The following is a 23,090-nucleotide window of genomic DNA, read 5'->3' as shown; positions in this document are numbered from 1 at the left end:
GTGAGTTAAAACATGCAAATCAAAAAGGTCTAAAACTAACGAAACAAAAGAACATAACAATCCATGAACTATAAAAAATGTACAAATGTAAAATTACCACAGAGACATCAAATAACCCCAAATAAACTCAAGTAACCAAAGTACAAACAGTCACAAATTTACTGCAGAGACACACGACAGGAAAATAAAAACTACCATAAAAGTGACCAATGCAGCTACAATAGAGATTAGAAAAGGATGCCAATAAAAATCCTACTTCATAAGAGAGCTGGAATATAAACATTTGTATTCCAGCTCTCTTATGAAGTAGGATTTATATCTGTGTGTGTGTGTGTGTGTAGGGGTGTATAAGTGTGTGTGTGTGTGTGTGTGTGTGTGTGTGTGTGTGTGTGTGTGTGTGTGTGTGTGTGTGTGTGTGTGTGTGTGCTAAGAGATCTGTTTTCTTATAATCCATCCATAGTTTAGGTTTACATCCACTGATCCATTTTTAGTTCAATAAACTGAAATGAAAATCAGCATGTGCCATTTGAAACAGGCCTGACAGCTGACATACTGAAGAGTTCAAACGCTGGAGGACTAGACTTTTCCTTCAGAAGTTGTTTTTACTAATAAATTCTGATGCTGCCCTGTGTTTGCTGTACTTGTGGGATATGTATAAAAGCAGCTGTTTTCCTTTACAACACAAACTACATAAGTGGGTTACTGGTCATTTCTGTGCTCCAAAGTGTCCAAAAATTTGATTAATCTCATATTTTTGCTTCAAATTCAATATTTTGCTTCAAAATTGGTCTTATATTATGATCACATGTTTTTCCTTTTAATTATGACCATAACTGTAGGTTATATCAGAATGATTTTAAGAGTGCGTGTGATGAGTAACCACTATGCTGCCAATGGCACGATAAATCAGGATTACCTGTCATTTCACTGCTGCATATTTCAAATGTAGCTCTTGTTACCGGTATGTCAGGACAGTGTCTCATTTCCTTCCCAGCTGTATTGACAGTGCAAAACCCATATGATCCCCATCTGTTTGCTGAGGAAATCGATGAATAAATGAAAGCCTACATTTAATTTCCCAGTGCTGCTGCTGCTAATAGTCTGCCTCGGTTAGATCTCAGAGGAACAGCTTTGCTTTCAGTTAATTTACTTCCTAAATGAAAACATCATCAAAGTGTTCAAATACACCCCACAAAATCCGTGTATTATTAAAAGCCTGCTTTACAATGTAAGACTTTCTATCATAATCTTGCTATTCATCCACATGCTTGTCCAAACACTGTTATCTATGAAGACCTTTTGTTTCAAGAAGTAATAAGCCCGTTTGTTATAACAGGAGCAAAAACATTTAAGTTGTTGTAAGGGCAACTAAAGACATTTAATGAGAAATAAAGAAAAAAACAAAACTCAGATCTTGCTAAACACATTTTCTACTCATAAACCTTTTCGCACAAGGTTAGGTTTATGTGTTTTGGCGTCCATATAAGCAAACCGTGTGCATTCATAAACATAAATAACCCCTCTTTGTTATTCAACTCATTTTAATGCATTCTGACCTTTTCTCAATTAATCCAATCAGAGCTGCTATTTCCATAATCTGTCACCCTTTAAGACCTTTAACAGAATCAAAGCAGCCTTTGTTAAAGAGTTAAAGATTTTGCCATGCGAAGCAAATATGAGCTTCAGTTGAACTCACCCTGAAGTCCTTTTTGATGTACTTTTCATAATTTATATTAACTACACTCATCTCAGCAGCGATGCATACAGACATTTCTGATGTAAAGAGATACACACATATTCCTCTTTATACAGATTCTTTTGAAAGGTGGGAGAATTTATATTTTTTGCATTGAAATAATTTTTACATGAGACTGACTGGGATGAACATCTTTGCCATTTAACACATGAACACCAAAGCTGTGTGGCAGTTTGATCTGGTCTTTGTCTGAAATTGTTGCCCACATAAGCACTTCACAGCGGGAGATTTTGTCTCACAGCTGGAAATGTGAGGCTGCTGGTGAGTGTTTAAAGTGCAGATGAGACAAAACATGATACAAAAAGGACCATTGTTGTGTTTTGTTTACAACACCTTTAAAAATCAGACAATACTATTTGATGACTGTTGTGTTGATATTAATACCATGTTTATCTGAGCACACTCTAGCAGGAGCAATTGGATAGCAGCAGCAAGTCAATAAAATGAAGTAGCAACTTTTCTACTCAACTCACTCAGTAGCGAAAGCTTTAGAACTTTTGCTGCTACCTTAGAAGGTTATTCCATCCACTGATGTTAGAGACTTTGAGAGACAGGGGTGGCTGTAGCTTGGGAGGAAGAGCAGTCGTCCTTCGACCAGAAGGTAGGCGGATCTATTCCAGGCTTCCACTGACTACATGCCGAAGTGTCCTTGGGGAAGACACTTAACTCATGTTGCCTTCCGATGTGCTTATCGGGGTGTGAATGTGTGTATGAATGGGCGAATGTGATAAGTAGTGTAAAGGGCTTTGAGTGGTCAATCTGACTAGAAAAGCGCTATATAAGTACAAGACCGTTTACTTTTCCACGGGGCTGAGTGGTGCAGAACACGTTACAGACACTTGAATTCTCATATGCAACAGCTCAAGAACATCTCTAGAACATTTCAGGACTCCAGGTCATGTGTAAAAACAGCATCACAACAACGCGCAGGATGAAATGTCCATCACTTGCAGCTTCCCGCCTCTTTATGTGATTCTTCATTTTCTGCATTTTCACTGTTTATCTCTCCTTTTCCCTCCAGCCTTTCTTATGCTGTTGCTATCTTTTCTTTTCCCCTCTCCCATCTGTCTTCTTTAAAGAAGATAATCTTTCAAATGGTCTTGATCTTATGTTCAGTCGTTTTGTCATTGTAATAATTAGTCTCAGCCTGTCTGTAGTCACATTTCCATCAGTAAGAGCTAATTTAGTCAAGTTGCCAAATGTTAATAGCTTTCTGCACTTTTAAATTTTTTAATTTCTCAGTAAAAGCTGACAGTTATCAGTTATGCTGCTGCAGTTATGCCAGGATAGTATTTAAAAACAAATCATTGTGACAATGTAATCACTTTCTAAATGAATTGGACTTAAAGCAGAATGCAGCTTAAATTGGAACCTGTTGTGTTTACGAGTACTAATCAAATGTCGACTTACATTTCTGTATGTGTTAAGTGTTGGAAGTTCCAAACATTACAGCTGAAGCATGAACGGAAATGTCATGCCTGCAGGATACATCCGATGTTGGCCCGCCTGCTTCTGCATCTAGCTTATTAGTTTCTAAGTCCAGCTGACATGTTATCAGGCCGTTGAAATTGCCATGCAGGCTCGCTATTGTCATGCAAATGATGAGCTCTCACTCTAGGGCTGTATTTCCTTCTCAGCTGTGTGTCCATCTACAACATTGCCAGTTCACTCTTCTGGCTGCCTCACATGTAACAGCTCACTGCTTCCTCTGCTTCCTCCTTTGCCTTTCTGCTTGGTTCTTCGTTTTACTCATGTCTCCATCTTTGTAGAATAGTACCACTTCTCTGTTCCTGTCAGGTGGAATATCAGTACATTATTAATGTTTCAGCAGTCCTTTCTTTACTTATCCATGCATCTGCTCCTCGCAGCGCTGCTGCTGACCACAGCGCTTTCACGTCAGGCTTGATATCTTTTCAAAAGCAAAGCAGAAGGAAAGCTGTGCAGCCTGACTGGTTTTCTACCTGTACTGTTCAGTAACAAAAGAGACTTGAGTGGGTTTCAGGTGTCAAAGTCCTCACAGATGGAGCAGATCAGAGATTAAGTGGGAAAATAAAGTCACTTCATGTTAGCTGATAATTAGTTTTTGTTTTGTTGGGAGGGATTTGCTTCTCTGCCTGCAAGAGAATTTTAAATTACAGCTCAAACTGCAAAAATTATTATCAGCGAGGATATAATGACGTTAAAGTCATTCCATCTGGTCCAAAGGAAAGTTTCCTGGAAACCAATTTACTTTGTAATTCGGTTCCAATCACGAAAAATAGGCAGTTCTCATTAGAACAATTTCATTTTAATGAAATCTGGTTAATTGCAAGAGTTGGCCTCAAGGTCTGTTAATTCGGTGAACATTAAGTCAATACAACATCCAGAAATTGTTGTTGTGTGGAAAGGACATTAAATGCACAGCTGTCCCTTATAACTGCTTAACATTCACATTCATTATTTTCTAAGGATTGATTTTAAGGTTATTTTAGTTGTTTATAAATGTTTTAATGGTCTTTGACCTTCTTATTTATCAGGTCTGCTTTTAAATTCTGAGGTCCTCTCGTACTGCCCCTTTAGTTTTTCTTAAAGTAACCAAAACATACTGTGAGGTCTCTTTCTGTTATTACGGTCCTCGACTGTGGAACAGCCTGCCAGAGAACCTCAAGGCTGCAGAGACTGTCCATGTTTTTAAAAAGAAGCTCAAGACCTATCTTTTTAGCCTAGCTTTTAGCTGAATTTTATTTGAATTTATTTTTTATAATTCTACTTTAAGTCATTTTATTCAATTTTATTACTTTTTTAGCACATTATTTTATAAAGTACTTTATTAGTATTTTCATTATTGCTACTCTTAGTTGTTCTTATTGTCTCTTAAGGTTATTTAATCTTTGTTTTAACTCCAGTGTTTTCCTCATGGGATTCTTTACACTGGATGTTTTGCCTGCTCAATCTGGGAGTTGTTGCCGCAATGATCACCCCTATCCGGGTAGCTGAGGGTCCCGCACAGCAGTCTTCCAGCTGTGGTGTGGACCACAGCCTGCCTTGATCTGTGTGGTTGCTAAGCCGGCGGCCTCTGTCGACATGGGTGAACTAGCTCCTGTTATGGACAGATACCCAAGATATTGTTTCCTCACAGCAACATCAAGCCAGATGTTTATTACTTTTAGCGTTTTTATACCTATATTTAGTTAAGAATATTACCTCCCATGTTGACTTAAAGGTGTATCACAGGATGGTTAATTCTGACCTGAAGTGTGAAGTAAAGAAAAATAAGACAACGATACAACCGAAAGCAACAACTATTGTACAAACGAAACACAGAAACCCACAACCACCTTCTACATCTGTAAAGAAAGTTAACAAAACATCTTAGAGCCTCTTTTAGAAGACAAAGTTGGTAATCATCAGGAGCACTTATAAGAGGACAAACACACACAAAAAAAAACATGAACAACATCCACAACACCAGCAATAAATATGTGAAAATGTAATTGTAGCTTTAGGTGATTGAGAGTTATGTGTGCTCCGATGTGAAAACCTTCATATGAGTCATAAAGTAATTTTGATTGGAGGACTTTCCATCCAGCTAATTACAGTTTTCAAAATCTCCTTGGTTACAGAAACCGACATTATATTTAATAAAATGTCCACTATCCCATCAAGTGGGCGTGTTGTGATGATGGATAACTCAAAAGTGAGAATCTAGAAAACAGACAAAAAGAGCAGCCTGAGAATAGAGTTGAAGAGTAAAATACAGGGCGTTATTAGCTGAGACAAGAAAACTGTTACACAAGGACTCCGGGGAGACAAGGGAATGTTAGCAAGGTTTATTCAATGACTGGTATTCTGAAGAGAGACATACAGTTACCGATACAGGGTGAGGAATCTGGGAACGGAGAGGGAGTGAGTCCATTAAGTGTGAGGTTTAAGGTCCGACAGGGAGTGATTGTGGTGCTGGAGTATATGAGGACTGGTGAAACAATGGAAGACAGGTGTAGCAGGTTGAGTTGATTATGATGAGCAGATCTGGAACTGGTGTGGAGGATCAGGGAAGTGAGGAGTGAATGGAGGAGCGGCAGAACAGGGGAGTGCTGGAGGACTGGCAGGACAGACTGTAACAAAGACAAGCCTAAAATGTCCAAACAGCCAGCAGGGTAGTGCTACCAATCTCCTGATTTCCATTTACTATATTTTATGTAAGGGGTGGTTTCTTTACAGACTGAGAGGCAGAAACCTTAGCATTATCTTGATTTTAAGGGACAGCCATGACAGAAAGTGCTCAAAACATCAGCCATCACTTTACTTCTGTTTCAATTATATCTGACAGGATGGGCAGAGTGAATCTGTGTCACTGAGGCATTTGCCTGTGATCTTGTTCTCTTCTCCACAGCCTAATTGTCATGAGTAAAAGGTCAGAATATCTGCTCTTTTCTGCTCTGCTGTCACTGGACTCATCTGTTGGTCAAGTGCTTATTAGCTCTGGCCTTTAGCTCTTAAATGATCTGCCCAGACTGCCACCAGACCGCCACCCATTCATTTTCAGTGAATTTTTATGCTTGACTTGCTGCCACACATCGTTCATAGTACTTGTTTTTGGTTCTAAACAAAATAAAGGAAATAATAAAACGTCAAAGTTCCTGTCGTGTTGCTTATGCACAATATATATATATAAAAAAAACATATTTAGTCTGAATGCTGAACAAAATATCTATCTCAAGATGATTTTTATTGCTACTTTTTCAAGATAGTCGGCCTACACTCTTTAGATCAATGCCTCCATAACACAGTGGACCAAATATCTGACTAAAATGTGAACATTTCCCTTGATTATAAAGATTTTGGTTGTTTTTGTTCTTTAAAGTGACATGTACTCACACCGGGGTTAGCCAGGGTTGTGAAAATGACTCATGTTAGCATTGTGAATCTGAAGCTCTACTTGAATGACACCCCTCAGGGTCCTGAAAAGCTGAGGAATAATAGGGTCTCAGAGAGGAGGCAGCATTTGACTGGTGATTACAGACTGACTAGATTGTTGAACAAAAGATGAACGTTTGACTCTTAAAGGAGGACTCATGAGAATTTGTCCAACCAGTCTGATTGCCCTTTTTTAAACTTAAAGACCGCTTGTGTTGTCTGTGTGCAAATTTTACAGAAAATGTAGGCTTTAAATGTTATAGCTGCAGCGCTCTCCTGGAAAATGTTTCAACCTAAGCAGTGTAACTTGGGAGTAAGTGGCAAAATGATACACTGATGCAAGCATTGTCCATCACTGTGAGGAGAAAAATGAGCCTGAAAGTGAAACTATAAATCTAACAGCTAGTCCAGTCAAATGATTTGAAAATGTGGGAAAATGACTTTCAGAGAATAGCAGAGCAGAGAATATTATGTGCAGCTCTGATCACTGTCTTTGTGCAGATTAAAGCAGATAGTCTGGCTAAAATGATGGTCCTGCTGCTGCTGCAACAAAGGAATGACAATAGATTGGTAACAGGACCAGTGATACACTGCCTGGCCAAAAGGAAAAAGTTGCTACCAATAAAAAGGTCATGTATTTTGTTGGCCCACCTTTAGCTGCGATTACGGCCTGCATTTGCTGTGGCAATGTTACCGTCACTGGGGGCGGCGTAGCTCATTGGGTAGAGTGGTTGTTTTGTAGCCTGAGGTTTGCCGGTTTGATCCTTGGCCTGTCGAGCTCATGTTGAGATGGCCCTGAGAAAGACACTAAACCCCAAATTACTCCTGATGGGTCGTGGTGGAGCGCCTTGCATGGCAGCTTCCGCCGTCAGTGTGTGAATGTGATGTATAATGTAAATCGCTTTGGGTATTATTCCAGGTACAGTGAAAGCACTATATAAATACAGACCATTTACCATTTTCGCCAAGGCAGAGGTTATGTTTTCAGTGGTCTCTTTCCGTCTGTTAGAAACATAACTCAAAAAGTAATGGATGGATTTTTATTGAATTTTCAGGAAACCTTTGAAATGTAATATGGATCTGCTTGGATCAGTGTTTGTAAATTAAATCAGTTGTCAGCAACAAGCAAACTGGCTAAAGACTTTATTGAAAAGACAAGATTATTGGACAGAGATTTATAGTACCAGACTCACAGTCACTTACTTTAAGAGTCACATGCAAACATGTACTTGTGACTTTGATGGATTTTATTTCTTCCTCATCACTTTAAAAAAAAATTATTTTGAAACTTTCTTTCAACAGGAGCTGGAGGCTGGTCACCTCTAATCTCAGACAGGTATCAGTGGCTGGAAGTTGACCTGGGCGACCGCACCGAGATCACCGCCGTTGCCACACAGGGCCGCTACGGCAGCTCTGATTGGCTGACATCCTACCTGCTGATGTTCAGTGACACAGGACACAACTGGAAGCAGTACAGACAGGAGGACAGTACAGGGGTGAGTCCACACATAGAAACACCGTGCCACATCCATTTTATTCTAAATTAATCAAGAAAACTGAAATAGTACTCCAATGAACATTTTAGAAACAACTGGACAAACGCAAGTGCAAATAGTTATTCTCTCTCTCTCTCTCTACATGTATACATGTGTATATTATATATATATATATATATATATATATATATATATATATATATCAAAATGAACACCACTCAGGTTGTTTGCAGCTAATTTCCCTGGACTGCTGTACCAGTTATATTTACAGTTGATCTGGTGTTTAATAGTGCTGCTCTGCAGGGATCAGCCCGTCCAACACAGATAATCACCGTCATCAGCAGCCTTTGACTCTTCATTAATAATGGATGAACTAATGAAAGAACTCTGCTGAATGTGCTGACCTTTTGCCAAAACACTTGAAGCTGTTGTTGATGGACAGGGAGAGGGGACAAAGAAGCCCAGACTGTGCAGTGCAGTTTGCAGTGTTAGCTGTTTGCTTGTTGGATTAAAATTCAAAGCTGGACTGCCTTATGCACATGTTCAGTCTATCAGGATAACATAGAAGATTATTTGGAAGTGTGTTTATGGAGGATTGAACTCACCTCTACAATAAGTATGCAGGAGAGTTTAGCATTTTATCCAGTGGAGTCATCCTGAACATGTGTACAAAAACTGATGCATAAAAATGAAAATGAAAACAGTTACTGTTTAAGTCAGTGAACATTTTGGAGGTGCTGATGTGGATTTAAGAACCTTTAAACTGAGCCCTACCAGTCTAAATGTAGCTGTTTAATGATTTTATGGGGTCAGATGGAAACTGTTCAATTTCTACACTGTTGAGGAAATACTGCAGATGTGTTGTTGAATGTTAGGAAGGCTAAATGGGAAGACAGACCTCATAAAATACTGTAAAAGGAAAAGGATATGGCAAAACTTCCGAGTGTGTTGTCCACAGATAAATTTTGCAAAACTAAAAGAGAAAATATAGTGGTTTTTCACCAGGTGACCTGAACAGGTGTATTTGGAATGAATTCATCACTGTAGATTGTATGTAGGATTTTATCAAACATACAGAAAATAACCTGCAAAACTGAATAAACATTTTCAGTTAAATTCTAATGCTGTGACGTGGGTCAGTGTGCAACATACATATGTAAGCAGCACAGTTCCTTCACCATAGGGTCTCTTGTTGTGACCAAAAACCACCACTGTTACGACCCGACTCAGGGGTAGGGAAGGGCGTAACAAAGAAACACGGTGAGGACAGATGTTACTTCAAAATAAAAGCACATTTATTTACAACTCCCGTGAAAGTGAATGGCAACCTGTAAAACAAAATAAAGATGAGCTGGGGTTAGCGGACCTGCAGAAAGAAACAAACCAAAACCTATACCAAACACTCACCGAGTGCACACACAGACACAACCGCAACTCGGTGAGGAAACTAAAACCAAACATAAGCAACAGGCCCATAAACTAAAGTGACCGTCGTCACAACACAATAAAACGCTAACCTAGCCCAGCTCTAACACAAACACAAAGTAAACTTAACTCAACTAAACACTTAAGCACCCATTGTGAAAGGGAGGTGGTCGCGACACACACACACCCGGTGCACAACATGAGGGGGAGAGCGGCCTGAGCCTTTCTGGCATCTCCCCCTCCAGACCTGCCTCGGCTGCAGTCTTTTCAGCCTGAGCTTCCCCGTAGGCTGCAGCCTGACTGGTCCAGAGGGCTGCCAATCACACAGGGGCGGGGACAAAGGCGCTGGCCTTAGCCACTCAGGGCAGCACTCTGCAGCCCCTAATTACAACACAAACGGCCACAGCTGTCTATGACAAGCAGAGCCGTAACACACCCCCCCTAAAGTGTCAAAATCCTCCCTCAAGGATTTTGGCACACTACAAAAACACAAAAAACAAAAACACAATTGGCAGTGTTGCTCCAAACCCAGCCCATGCCCCAAAATGTTCTCCACGGAGAACAAGGTGGTACGCCATAACCTTCTGGGACTATTCTACCGTCCCGGACTAGGGACATCAACCCAGCAGGACCCATCCCGCTACTTACGCTCGAATTGTCCAGCCCACACAAAAGGATACCACCTAGCCCAGCTGGTACACAAACACAAAGTAAACTAACCACACAGAACTAAACCCCTAAAGCACCCACAGTGACAAAAGAGGTTGTCGCGACACCCGCACACACCCGGTGCACAATGTGAGGGGAAAAGCGGCCTGAGCCTTTCTGGCTTCTCCCCTCCAGACCGGCCTCGGCTGCAGCCTTTTCAGCCTGAGCTCCCACACGAGCTGCAGCCAGACTGGTCCCGGGGAATGCCAATCAGAGGGGGCGGGGACAGAGACGCTGGCTTCAGCCACTCCAGGCAGCTCTCTGCAGTCCCAAATTAGTATCATAAACGGCCACAGCTGTCTGCAAACAGCAGGGGCCGTAACACACCCCTCCTAAAAGTTTCAAAATCTCTCCCCAAAAGGATTTTGAAACTACACAAAAAAAGGCCCTGCTTGTTCCCACACACAATCAAAAAGGTAGGGTACCACACAGCCACTACCTCAACGGAAGGAACACAGGACACCCTGACAGTGCGCAAAGCACACACACACACGTGACGAAGCGGCAGGGTATCACACAGCCACTGTCGCAACGCACAACACACACTTGACAGGTGACGTCACGGTAGGGGATCACACAGCCACCCCCGCAACGTACACACTAGACACACAAAGTGACGGAGCGGTGGGGTTCTCACACGGCCACCGCCGCAGCGTACACGACATACACACACAAGTGACAAAACGGTGGGGTTTCACACAGCCACCACCGAAATGTGTACGAACTCAAACACAAGCGACAAAGCTGTGGGGTTTCACACAGCCACCACCGAAATGTGCACACACAAACAAAGGCAAACTATCCAGCTACTGAAAAAAGGGCCGATGGTGAGTTCGCCTCCACGCTTCGGAGAACAGGCACCAAACACTAAAAGGCAGCAAACGGGGAGAGGTGTCTGAACACATTCAGCTTTCCATATGCAACCGCCCACATTCATCGCCCCCACTAGGGTGTCAGAACAAAAGACGGCGCAACAGGGGAGGACTACAGGCATGTTCCTGCTTCACCCTCCCGACCTTCGGGAGGTACGTCCTCCGCCGTACAACGGGTCGCCCCTAGGCCAGAGCGCCCTTTCAAAAGCTGCAACTCAAGAGTTCAGTCCACACCATCTCTTTTCCCACACACACACTCCCAATGGAGCCATCGGCTGCCAGATGCCAACCTCCAACACGGAGAGAACTCACCACACGGCAGGAGACCTTCCCGCCGGTCTCCACCGGAAGTAGCCGGATGGAAGCCCTTCACAATAATAGCTCCCATTCACACAACCACAAGAAGAGAAACTCAAAATAAATGGCTAAATCATCCTCACCGCGCAAACCACGGGTGAACCTTCGAGGTGACAATAGAAGAAAGCTCCCGGACGAGCCCCCACTTGTTACGACCCATCTTTCAGGGGTATGAGGAAGGGTGTAACAAAGAATAAAAACGTTGAGGACAGATGGTTAATTTAAAATAAGCATATTTTATTAAAACTCGTGAACGGTGAATGAAACCTGTAACGGAAAATACACAAAGTAAACAAGTGCTGGGGTTAGCGGACCTGCTGAAAGAAGCAACCCAAACATCTCCCTAAATCCACCGAGTGCAACCCACAACATAACTGCAACTCGGGGTGAAACCTAAAACCAAATAAAAAGCAGCAGATCCATAAAGTAAGGTGACCGTCGTCACAACATAACACGCTAACCTAACCCAACACAGAACTAATCACAATTAAACTTAAACACCACAACACACACCCAGTGCACAACATGGGCGGGAAAGTGGCTGGCCTTAGCCACTCAGGGCAGCGCTCTGCAGCCCCTAATTACAACACAAACGGCCACAGCTGTCTATGACAAGCAGGGCCGTAACAACCACCAATGCTTCATTCATTGCTGTGTTGAGGAGAGCAGAGCAGAGAACAGAGCTGAAATTAGTTAGGTCATTTCAGATCTTTCTATAAGCTGTTTTCAGCTCCTTGTTTAACCAGGGGACAGTTCACCAACCCCATTTTTCTGGCTGTTACAGGCATACAGGACCACTGTCAGGGTTGTTTCATTTCTCAGTCAGAAAAAATCCCAGTCTGATGGGTGTGTGAAGAAGAAAATGATTCACCAGCATTTCTGTCAGCAACTGGTCAAGTTTTTTTCATTTTTCTTCTTCTTACCCCTGATTCCAGTGGACACAAACAGAGTCTACAGTCAAAAACAGCTAATCTTAACTTTCATTCCTGAAAAAGACTCAAGTGCATCCAGGCAACCATAAATCTAAGTAAATTATGTTTCTATCATAAGATCTTCTAGCTGTGGAGGATTCTTTTGTTGCAGATTGCTGTTGCTCTTGACAGATATGACTGACTTCCAACCTACCTAACCATTTTTGCAGACCCAAGAAACATCACCATGAATGCAAGGATGCAGCATAACTTATAACCAAAGATACTAAAACAAGCTAATTAGATCCTTACCCATTTCCTGTTGCAGAAAACTCACTTTGGGCTACAATGAGCCTAAAGAGGGTGAGCCCTTAACTATGACAACATGTTAGGATAACACTGTGTACTTTAAGACGTGTTTAACAGTGATTTCTGATAAGTGCAGATCTGAGATAAATTGGCTAGTTTATCATTTTTGATTGGACTGTGGACATCAGTCCACACAGCAGGATTGAGTTCGAAATGCCAGCTTCCTTATAAGGCAAGAATAAAAAAAAAAAGAAAATCAATAAATCTCATCTCTTTTGTCCATGAGTTATTGCTTTAAGTTTAAAAGCTCCGATGTGAGACATTGCAGTCATTGTGTTTCTGTGTCAAGAAAAAGTGAGTTGTGCTCACAGTTGTAGGCCTGAGTGCAGCATCCTCTGTAAAAATGAGGTGTTATGATCCCAAAGCTGTTTGGAACTGGAGCCCTGCGATTACTGCAGACACATTTAAAGCAGGACTGGATGCTGCGATGTTGCAGGTGTTTTTCTGTTTTTGTTTTTTACCAGTGTTAAAAAGGGGTATTCATTTGTTATGGACAGTGAAAGCCATTTGAGTTTTCCATTTGTTTAATTCTAGTATGATTTGTTTGAGTTAATTTGCATTGCTTATCATTGCATATCCTTTTGTCAGCACATATAGCATTGCCATCACTGTGGCGCTGAACTGTGGTGACTTAGTTTTTGAACTTGATATGCAGAATGTAAACAGTGGCATCCTGTTTGCACACTAAGCCTGTTCTTCTATCTTTAATGGCTGTATTTCCAAATTAAATCCAACAGTTGTGTAAAATCCAGTGTGACCCAGTGTGAGTAGAAACATTTCCTCAGGGTACCATTTTTTATTTTACAGAGATGACATTTTAAATGTGGCAATATATTCATGCAGGGGAGTTCAGCTCATCACGGTGCTGAGGATCTTCTCTGTGAGAGCTCTTGCAGATTAAAAACATCTTGACCTCATACACTACATAAACTACAGAATGCCAGTCACATTGTGCATTGTTTCTGAACCTCTATGAGTCAGTGAAAGTAGATGGTAGAACCGTTAGTTCCACATAATATTTACTGGGTCTGTTCTTTGTCTTTCCAATTTTTTTTCCATGACTTGTTTTTTTTTTTTCTACCTTGAATGGACTTATGAGACAATATGACACGGTTTCACCATAACTTCTACTGTCCTCTTACAATCTAATGTTTTTAAAGAGTAAAATTACTCACAAGGTTCAACTTATTTTGAGGGCAAGTAAAAACAAATGCATTCATATCAACATAAAAACAGTTGCGAGTAAAAGCTGCAGTCAGTTCTGGTTTAAAAGGAAGGCTTAATTCGTTACGCCCAGCTCTAAAGTTTATTACTATACTACCTACATATAATGTACAACAAACACTGTAATGTGCAGTATTTTGCATCATGTACTGGTTTTAAGTTTTGGTTAAACTAAATGCCATCTGCCATGATCCTGACACAAATACACACACATAACATACACAATTTTATGTTCACAACAGCAGTTAACTTCATCAGTAGAATAGACAACTCTCATTGTAACAGAGGAATTAATAAGTTAATTATGTGTCTGAAATTGTTTCAGCAGTGGAAAAGCCGGTTAACCTACATGTCAACTTCAAGGGTGCTCTATAATTATAAGAGAAAACAACATGGAAGAGATGGAAGGTAATAAAGAGCAATTAATCTGGCATTCAGTCTAGAGTCTGAAAGAGATGTTTTCATGTTCACGTGCCAGATTTGTAAACTGACAAAGAGATTGTTAAAAAAAATAAACAACAACCGCCTTTAAAACTGAAATTCCTATTTGAGAAGAATCCCATACTGGGATTTATGGTCCTGCAGAAGATTATTGGTTTGGGTCCCGTGAGTTATGATCTATCATGGAGTAGGTAATCTGTTTATCTTGTGATAAAGATGCATAACACATGACTACATTGTGTCCAAATTTCTTCAAGAGCAAATGTCTGCAATGCTGAAGTGGTTAAAGTGAGGATCCTAATGCAGAGAAATTCAGGTCAATTCACTTCAATTCAACAACCAGAATACTGTTTTGATTTTTTTAAGAGATATTTGAACTAACAACCAGTACTGAAGTAAACACCTCCTGTCAAAAAACAAAGGAGTTCAAGCAGTATATATACAAAGGTGGTTGATGACTAACAAAACACAGGTGTGTGGCAATTAGCCAATTACGACCTAGTGTGAATCAAGTACAGGAAGCAAAACTAACTGGAATGAACAAAGAAAGCATATACTAAAAAGTAAATCAGCAACTAAAAGCAAAAACAAGTAGACATATAGAAGCTTTACAAAAGCATGTAGCGCAGGTAAACTGAGAATTAACCCAACAAAACCAGGAAAAGTTTAGAAACCATTGACCACAACATGCTAATGTTAAAAGTGTTATAAATACAATAAAAAAGTAAAGATAATAAAGATAATAATAGATAAAAGACAATAATAAAAAATAAAGAGTTGGGAAAACAAAAAGGAAAAAAAGATGATCAGCAGCTCTAAAACATTAAGGAATGAATTAACCTGATGAAACACTTGACTAGTTATATGTCATCCCTTCAACAGTGGTTAGTAAAAGATTATAAGACTAATCTAAAATCTCTTCATGTCTTAGTGGCTTACATATATATATATATATATATATATATATATATATATATATATATATATACTCCATGTCTTAATGGCTTAATGGCACAGAATCACAAAATCAGCCTACTTTCACCTTAAGAATATATCAAGGGTAAAAAGATATATAAAAAGACAAGGGAAACATATTTGTATAGCACATTTCATGTACAAGACAATTCAAAGTGCTTTACATAAAACATTACAGCAGAGTGCAAAGAGCAATACAAGTGCATTAAAAAACAAAGATTACAAGAAATAGAAATTATTTAACGAAAACAGAAAGAAAAGGCTAAAATAAAATAGATAAAATGCAAGAAATAAATTTCCAGTGTGGGGAAAGACAGTATTAAAACATGATCAAGTTTAAAGATTCCAGCCTAAAAAACTTCTAAATAAAAACTAGTGAAATGCAGCAGAGAACATGTGGGTCTTTAATCTGGATTTGAATAAAATGAGTGTTTCAGCTGTTCTGAGGCTTTCCAGTAGTTTGTTTGAAAAATTTGGAGCATAGAAGCTGAATGCAGCTTCTCCATGTCTGGTTCTAACTCTAGGAACCGATAAGATACTGGATCCAGATGACCGGAGGGTTCTGTCAGGTTCATACTGGGTCAAGTGGTCACTGATGTATTTTGGTCCTAAACCATTCAGAGCTTTATAGACCAGCAGTAGAACTTTAAAATCTATTCTCTGACAGACAGGCAGCCAGTGTAAAGACCTCAGAGGTCTTAGTGAGGACTCGAGCAGCAGAGTTCTGAATAAGCTGCAGGTGTCTAACTGATTTTTTAGGTAGAACCTGTAAAAACAGTTACAATAATCAAGCCGACTAAAGATGAAAGCATGGACTAGTTTTTCTAAGTCTTGTTGAAACACCAGATCTTTTACCATTGATATATCCTTAAGGTGATAGTAGGCTGATTTTTATATTTTTTCAGACAGACAGACAGACAGACAGACAGATAGATAGATAGATAGATAGATAGATACAATGATTGCAGTCTGTTAACGTGTTATATTGTTTCTTTTAGTCTTTTCCAGGTAACAGTAATGCAGACAGTGTGGTTCAGTACAAGCTGCAGCAGACTGTGGTCGCTCGCTTCCTTCGCCTCATTCCTCTAGACTGGAATCCCAGCGGGCGAATTGGACTGAGACTGGAGACATATGGATGCCCTTACAGTGAGTGCTATCCTCTTCACTACACTGACTGGACTCTCAGGGTTTTTTTTATTAGAAACCATCCTCATGGCACCTCAAACCGCCCTTTTAATCCTGTATTCAGAGTGCAGTGTTTATTCTTTGTCCATTTTAAACATTCCTAAAGTTTCATGGTTCAGTTGCCAGCTGGACTTGAACTGTCAAGTTCTGCAAGTGTTTTTATAGACTTATCGATCACCAGTTGGTGGTAAACATAAACAAAGATTTGCTGGCTCTGGACATTATATAACAGAGCATTATGCCTGCACTAATAATGTCTTTTTAATTATATTTTGATTAATTCTCATTGTCAGGCTTTTGGTTAAGCTCTTATTTAATTTTAATAATCCTTTATCTTTCCTTTTTACACATAACATACTTTATTATAATCTTAAAGCTCTAATTTGCTCTGTCTCTTTTTGGTTTATCAGCTTCCAATGTGGTAAGTTTTGATGGCAGCAGTGGTCTGATTTACCGGCTGAGTCCTGGGACGAGGTGGACATCCAGAGATGTTGTTACTCTGAAGTTTAAAACTCTGAGGAATTCTGGGATATTACTGCAGGCAGAGGGGCAGGAAGGACACCATCTTAGTCTGGTGTTAGAGCGAGGACAGCTACAACTACTGGTCAGACAAGGTACAACACACTGACACATACCAAATAGTACTGGAATATTCTACAACATGATCAATTGTATTGAATCTAGCAAAAATCTCAGTATAAACAGGTTTTATTGATAGGATTGGTGGGACCTAAAGGCATTAAAGCTACTATATCATTTTTATTTTTGTTGTTATTGTGGCCAATAGATAACAGTATTATTATGATATCAATGGAAAACTCGAAAGACAGAATATTATTGAGACAATTTCCGGTGTTTTTACTTTTTTCTCCTTGTCAGAATTTTTCTAAAACTTCTAACATATTGATTTTATTTAATGAGATCAAGTAATATTAACATAATTGTATCATAATCATATTATCAATAGTGACATCTAAACTAAAAATGTTTTGTATGAAAACATCATGCAATATTTTTTAATAACTGATCAGATTAGTTATTAAAAAATACATATTATTAAACCAACGTATTATTTCCATTTGTGTCACCAAGCAGCCAAACGAGACTTTTAATTATTATTTGATGAATGAGTTTGCCAACTTCCACCCTTCATCCTGATTAGTGCCCATTTTGCTGCTGCATCCTGGTCTAGATACAGCCATGATGGATCGTACCTTTTCACTCTAGCATGTGTTAGGGCTGGACTCTGCAAGACCAGAGGTATGCCAGGAATGTGTGTGTGTGTGTGTGTGTGTGTGTGTGTGTGTGTGTGTGTGTGTGTGTGTGTGTGTGTGTGTGTGTGTGTGTGTGTGTGTGTGTAAGTAGAGTTATACCAGGGGTTTTCAGACTGCATGCTGAATCATCACCATCTGCTACACCTCTCACCAGGAGCCCCATCTGTCCATAAAAATACCTTATCAATACATCGATCTTCTTCATCTTCCTCTAACTCTCATAACACACCTTCCGCTTTTACATCTTCTTTTTTTCCTCATCTTTCCATCCATTTGCCTCTCTTCCTTTTTGGTTTAACCAACTTCATTATGGGAATATCTTTTGCTCTTTCACTGATGCCAAATTTACATTAACTGTGCTTGTTTGTGAGACAGAAAAAAAGGTAAAGTTGCAATAAAATAATGAGCTGAGACTAGTTTGGTCACAGAGTAAATCAGAGAACTAAAATATAATTTTCCAGTTTCTACCAATTGCAGTGTTTTTATAATTCTCATACCTACAGTACATGTTGCCATAAGCTGATGTTTCCACCTCTTCTGCCCATGGATGAACTCTCAAAATGTCCCAAAAATATCCTAAATTAATAAAAGCAAGGGATATACAAGCAGAGGAGCATGTCTCTGTTGAGAATCAATGCACATGTCTTGTCATATGATGGCTACAATAATATGAGTGTTGTTATTTTTAGGAAAATTCTTCTTCTTAGTATGCCTTTAATGCTAAAATAATGATAAAAATGTCATATGTCAGTCCCTATAAAATGTCTTATTTATTAGGAATGGAGACTGTAGCTCGGCAATAAAAATCTAAAGCTGATCACCAAAATGACAGAACAGAGATTGAAAAGATTTTGCAAAGTGCTGGAAGTATCAAAACAGCATTTCTGTTATTGCTTCGTTCTTTGTTCCCTCCCAGTTTTTCCATGTCCTTGTTTGTCTCCCCAGCTCTCCCACATCAAAGGAGACCATTATCCATCCATACTTGTCACTTCTCTTGTTTTTTTGTCTCTTTTTCAACAATAATTTGTATAGTACTTTGGTCTCTTAGTTAGATGCCCTTCATATTTCTGCTGTTCATTATTTCTGTCTGTCTCACTCCTTTTTTTCTTAATGTTTTTCCCAGCATTGTCTTTTTAGGTTACAGATTGTATAATCTTGCTCATCTGTTTTGCGCATTGACCCTGAGCTCACGCATGGTCCACTCTGTTTCGCTAACACAAACACATCTGTCACTGACCCCTATGGTACTGACACAGTTTGCTTTAAAGAGGCGACACAGAGTAATGGTCATATGACAGCAAGAAAAATGCTGGAAAACAGGGCCATTAGAGAACTGTGTTTGTTTAGTTCAAATTTGTGGTGTAATTGTCCTTTGAGCTGTTATATAAATCGATGATGCTCACATTGAGTCAGCTTGGAGAGACACTAATTGGTTCACAGTGCACTGTACTGTGAAGCTTTTAAGAATTATGGATGTTTTTAGTTGCATATTGACTTTTGAAAGCTTTTAAGTTATATGTGTCACTGTTTTATTGTATCTTTATTTTTTTATCTCTTTTACATAATTAAAGCATCTTAGAGTAAAGAAACAATAAATATTGAGGATAATAATAATAAGAAGAAGAATCTGGGAAAATGTAAATTTTTTCTGCAAGTGAACTGTACAATTTGGATACACTGAATATACAGAATCTCATCAAATTACAGCTGTTCACCAAGTTACAATGAACTAAGTATACTAGGGAATTTACACTCATTGATCTGCATGTACCCTCAACGCTGTGGATTTAAATGTTTACAGGGTGGGAGGATGAAGGCCATAGAATGGGACAGATAGCATTACCAATATTTATCCATTCATCCCATTTACACCTGTAAAACTACCTGCTGTAAAATGGTCACAGCAGAGGCTGGTGTTGGTAGTAATCTTCATCACTCCATCACTGTGGTTTTTCACAAAATCAATCAGTTTAATTCAGATGTTGCTGAAAGATTTATATTCTTCATAACAACATATCAAAAATAAAGTTTGTACCTTGTTCATTTCAGGAAAAGGTGGGGCACCCACTTATTAAATGTTTGATCAACATAATTTTTGGCTAAAAGGTGCATATATCAACTTACAATCATTTAGCAGACAATTTTATCCAAAGCAACTGACATCTGAAAGTGGTTAGACAGTAGCAAGTAGGGGTCTTGTCTAAGAACCCAGCTGGAAGGTGTTAATAGTCCTCTCCTGGGGGATTTGAACGTGGGTTTCTAGCATGGAAGACAGATGCTCTGCTAACTGAGCTATCCAACCATTACCCAGCATGCTTGTTGAAAGTCAGATCTGAGTCTATCAACACACCCAGGTTACAAACTTGGTCAGTGCTTTTAAGAGCCTGAGTCACACGGTGTTTACTAATGCTGACTTTCTTCTCTTTGCTAATAAAGAAAATTATATCAGCGTTTTCCCTCATTTAATTATAGCTCCAGACAATGACACAGTAAGTCTGTTGGGCTGCAGTTGTCTAGTGACATAAAGTTGTTTATCGTCTGCATAACTGTGATAATTGATGTCAAAGTTTTCAAATATTTGACCCAAAGGGAGCATAACACAGATTGAACATATAAGGTCCAGGAACTGACCCCTGGGGGACTCCACAAGTTATGGCCATTCACTCAGATTCATAGCTACCAAAATAACCCTACCCTACTAAATCGGGCCTGAACCAATTAAGGACCCCTCCAAAAAGTCCAACCAAATTTTCCAACCTGTGCACTATGATTCTGTGATCTACAGTATGAAACGCAGCACTGACATCCAGCAGAACTATGACTGGTACTTGAACAGAACAGCAACAGAGCTGTTTCAGTGCTGTGATAAGGTCGGAATCTTGATAGAAATTAGTCAAGATTGACACTTTCACTCAAAAAGTCATTGAGCCGGTTAAATACAATGTTGTTTTATTACAAGTCATCTCATCTCATGTGTTCCTGTATAATCAGATTTCTTGAACGCCAGAAACCAAGGGTAGGATATGATTCAGTTTTACTTCACAAAGATTTTTAGAATAGCTGCAGAAATGATGCCAAAAAAACCAAAAAAAAACAAAGAATTCCTCTAACCCTTGTGACTTAACCCTAACCTTACCCTTATGATCAACTATGCTGTAGTCGCTGGTAGCTTTTAATGTTTTGTTTTTTTTTTTTATGTAAAGATTTGATAGAGTATTCTCTTGTTAGCAACAGCCTTATCTCACACAAATTTGCAACCACCAAATTTCTGGGCTATTGCAGTTCTCCAGACTATTCACTAATTTAAATCTTGTTGTTCACGCCGCTGTTTAAATGATTAAAGATGTTTTGATTTTTTTAGACCCTGTGACCTTTCTATTGTGCCAGCATTACACTGACATTTGAAGTTCTCACATCGATTGACACCATCCTTGTTAAAATTTCTCTACAAATTCACGAATCCTTCAGGAAGTAACATATTGATTTTCAGTTAACCTATTGCTATGCAAATAACACTCTAACTCATGGATTTGTTTAATTTGTTGGACTACAGACAATCTTAAACCATTTGTTGTATATTTTATTGATGCTTAAAAAGAATCTGGGTAGTTTTTTCCACCTGAGGAGCAAAGTAAAAAGTCTGTTTACTGATTGAACACAGCAAACACAGGGCTATAGACATTAATGTGACTTTACCTTCATTGTTTGCCCTTTGATCTGTAGCATTGAGCATTGTTTTTTTGGGTTTTTTTTTCAGTTATTCAGGTTATAATCAAATCATTCACTGAAATACTTAATCATAAAGTCTGCTTCCTTTAATCACTACCTTTGACAACATAATTGTTCCAGTAATCAGTGCCAGTAAAGAAATCTTATTAGTTTTCAAATCATGCGTTCTTTCCTTTCATATTGACAACACTGCCTCATCCTATTTATCCAGACAGACTGTAATCAAACACTGCAAAATTATAATTTTCTCACTCTGGATGAAGTCAGCATTCTTATTCACTCTGCAGCAAAAGACCATATAATTTCTCACAAAATATCAAGGAAGTGTTTGTCTGACTTCTCCCAAACTTTTTGTTTTTCTTTGTGAAGTTAATATTGGTGCTCCCATATGAAAAACTAATACATTTTTAATGGATTATTGTATTTGGCTCTTTCTTTTCTTCCTTCTATAAGTAGAAATAGAAAGTTTCATACTTGGTCCTTTTGGGAATGTTTGTGGAAGTATTTTCACTTTGGGTCTGCTGTTGCTCATTTATCATTAATGATGTATCTCTGCAGTTTTTCATATTAAGCATTATGACATATTTGACTTCAGTTTTCCTAAACAAGTATGCAGATGTATTCAGTAGCCTCCTGTGAGATGAGAAGGGTGACCTCGCTGTGATCCTCCCAGCAGGATGCTGAGAAACTTTAAATATTCAAAGCAGCAGAGATATTTTTATTAGGCTGAAGGTTAAATACCTACTCTATTTAGTTTTATCAATTACTGTTTTGTTTTTTTGTCCACCTTGTTCCCAGATAGGACTTCATCCACTGAACCCCAGCTTTATGCATCCCTTGGCAGCCTGTTGGATGATCAGCAGTGGCATTATGTGGCAGTGGAGAGGAGAAGCTTCCATCTTAACCTAACTGTGGATAAACACACGGAGAGGGTTAGAATCCCCACAGAGTTTAGCCACTGGGATATAAAACAGGTTTGATGAAGCAAATATACAGATAGTATGTGAAATCTTCTTACACTTAAAGTGTCCAACACTTCTATAGATACACAATAAAATTGCAAATATTGTTGTTCCATTTTATATCATGTAAGCATAATCTTCTATGCATTTGTACATTATTGTCTCCATGCAGCTGAGTGTGGGGACACTTCGGGGTCTCAGTCCCCAGATGCCAGTCGTCTCAAGGAGGAACTTCTATGGTTGCCTTGAAAACCTGCTGTACAATGGTCTCAACCTGATAGACCTAGCTAAACAAAATGATCAAAAAGTCACTGTAGTGGTAAGTTCCGTAATCCTTCCCTGTTATCAGTAGCCAAATTCAGAAAGGTATGCTAAATGTAAAGAATGAAACTAATTAAAAGCAACTACTGTACTAATCCCAGGTTAATTACTGATCTAAATAAACTGCAAGCTACAGAATCTGCAAAAAGGAAACTGACAACAAAACATGCCCTGATTCAAACAGAAACA

General features: G+C 39.1%; 1 protein-coding gene across 1 annotated transcript in view; it reads left to right on the top strand.

Moving 5' to 3' along the window:
• Positions 1–23,090, top strand: part of LOC121644962 (contactin-associated protein-like 4) — a 103,596-nt gene that overhangs the window by 35,377 nt on the left and 45,129 nt on the right. Inside the window, exons 3-7 of the mRNA XM_041993228.1 lie at positions 7,955–8,148; positions 16,429–16,576; positions 17,026–17,229; positions 22,417–22,592; positions 22,753–22,899. Coding sequence (XP_041849162.1) covers positions 7,955–8,148; positions 16,429–16,576; positions 17,026–17,229; positions 22,417–22,592; positions 22,753–22,899 — 869 coding nt within the window. The remainder of the gene's footprint in view (positions 1–7,954; positions 8,149–16,428; positions 16,577–17,025; positions 17,230–22,416; positions 22,593–22,752; positions 22,900–23,090) is intronic.

The sequence above is a fragment of the Melanotaenia boesemani genome, chromosome 8 (assembly GCF_017639745.1).
Source record: "Melanotaenia boesemani isolate fMelBoe1 chromosome 8, fMelBoe1.pri, whole genome shotgun sequence".
Taxonomy (NCBI): Eukaryota; Metazoa; Chordata; class Actinopteri; order Atheriniformes; family Melanotaeniidae; genus Melanotaenia; species Melanotaenia boesemani.
The sequence above is the reverse complement of the archived record's forward strand: the minus strand, read 5'-3'. Positions and strand labels throughout refer to the sequence as shown.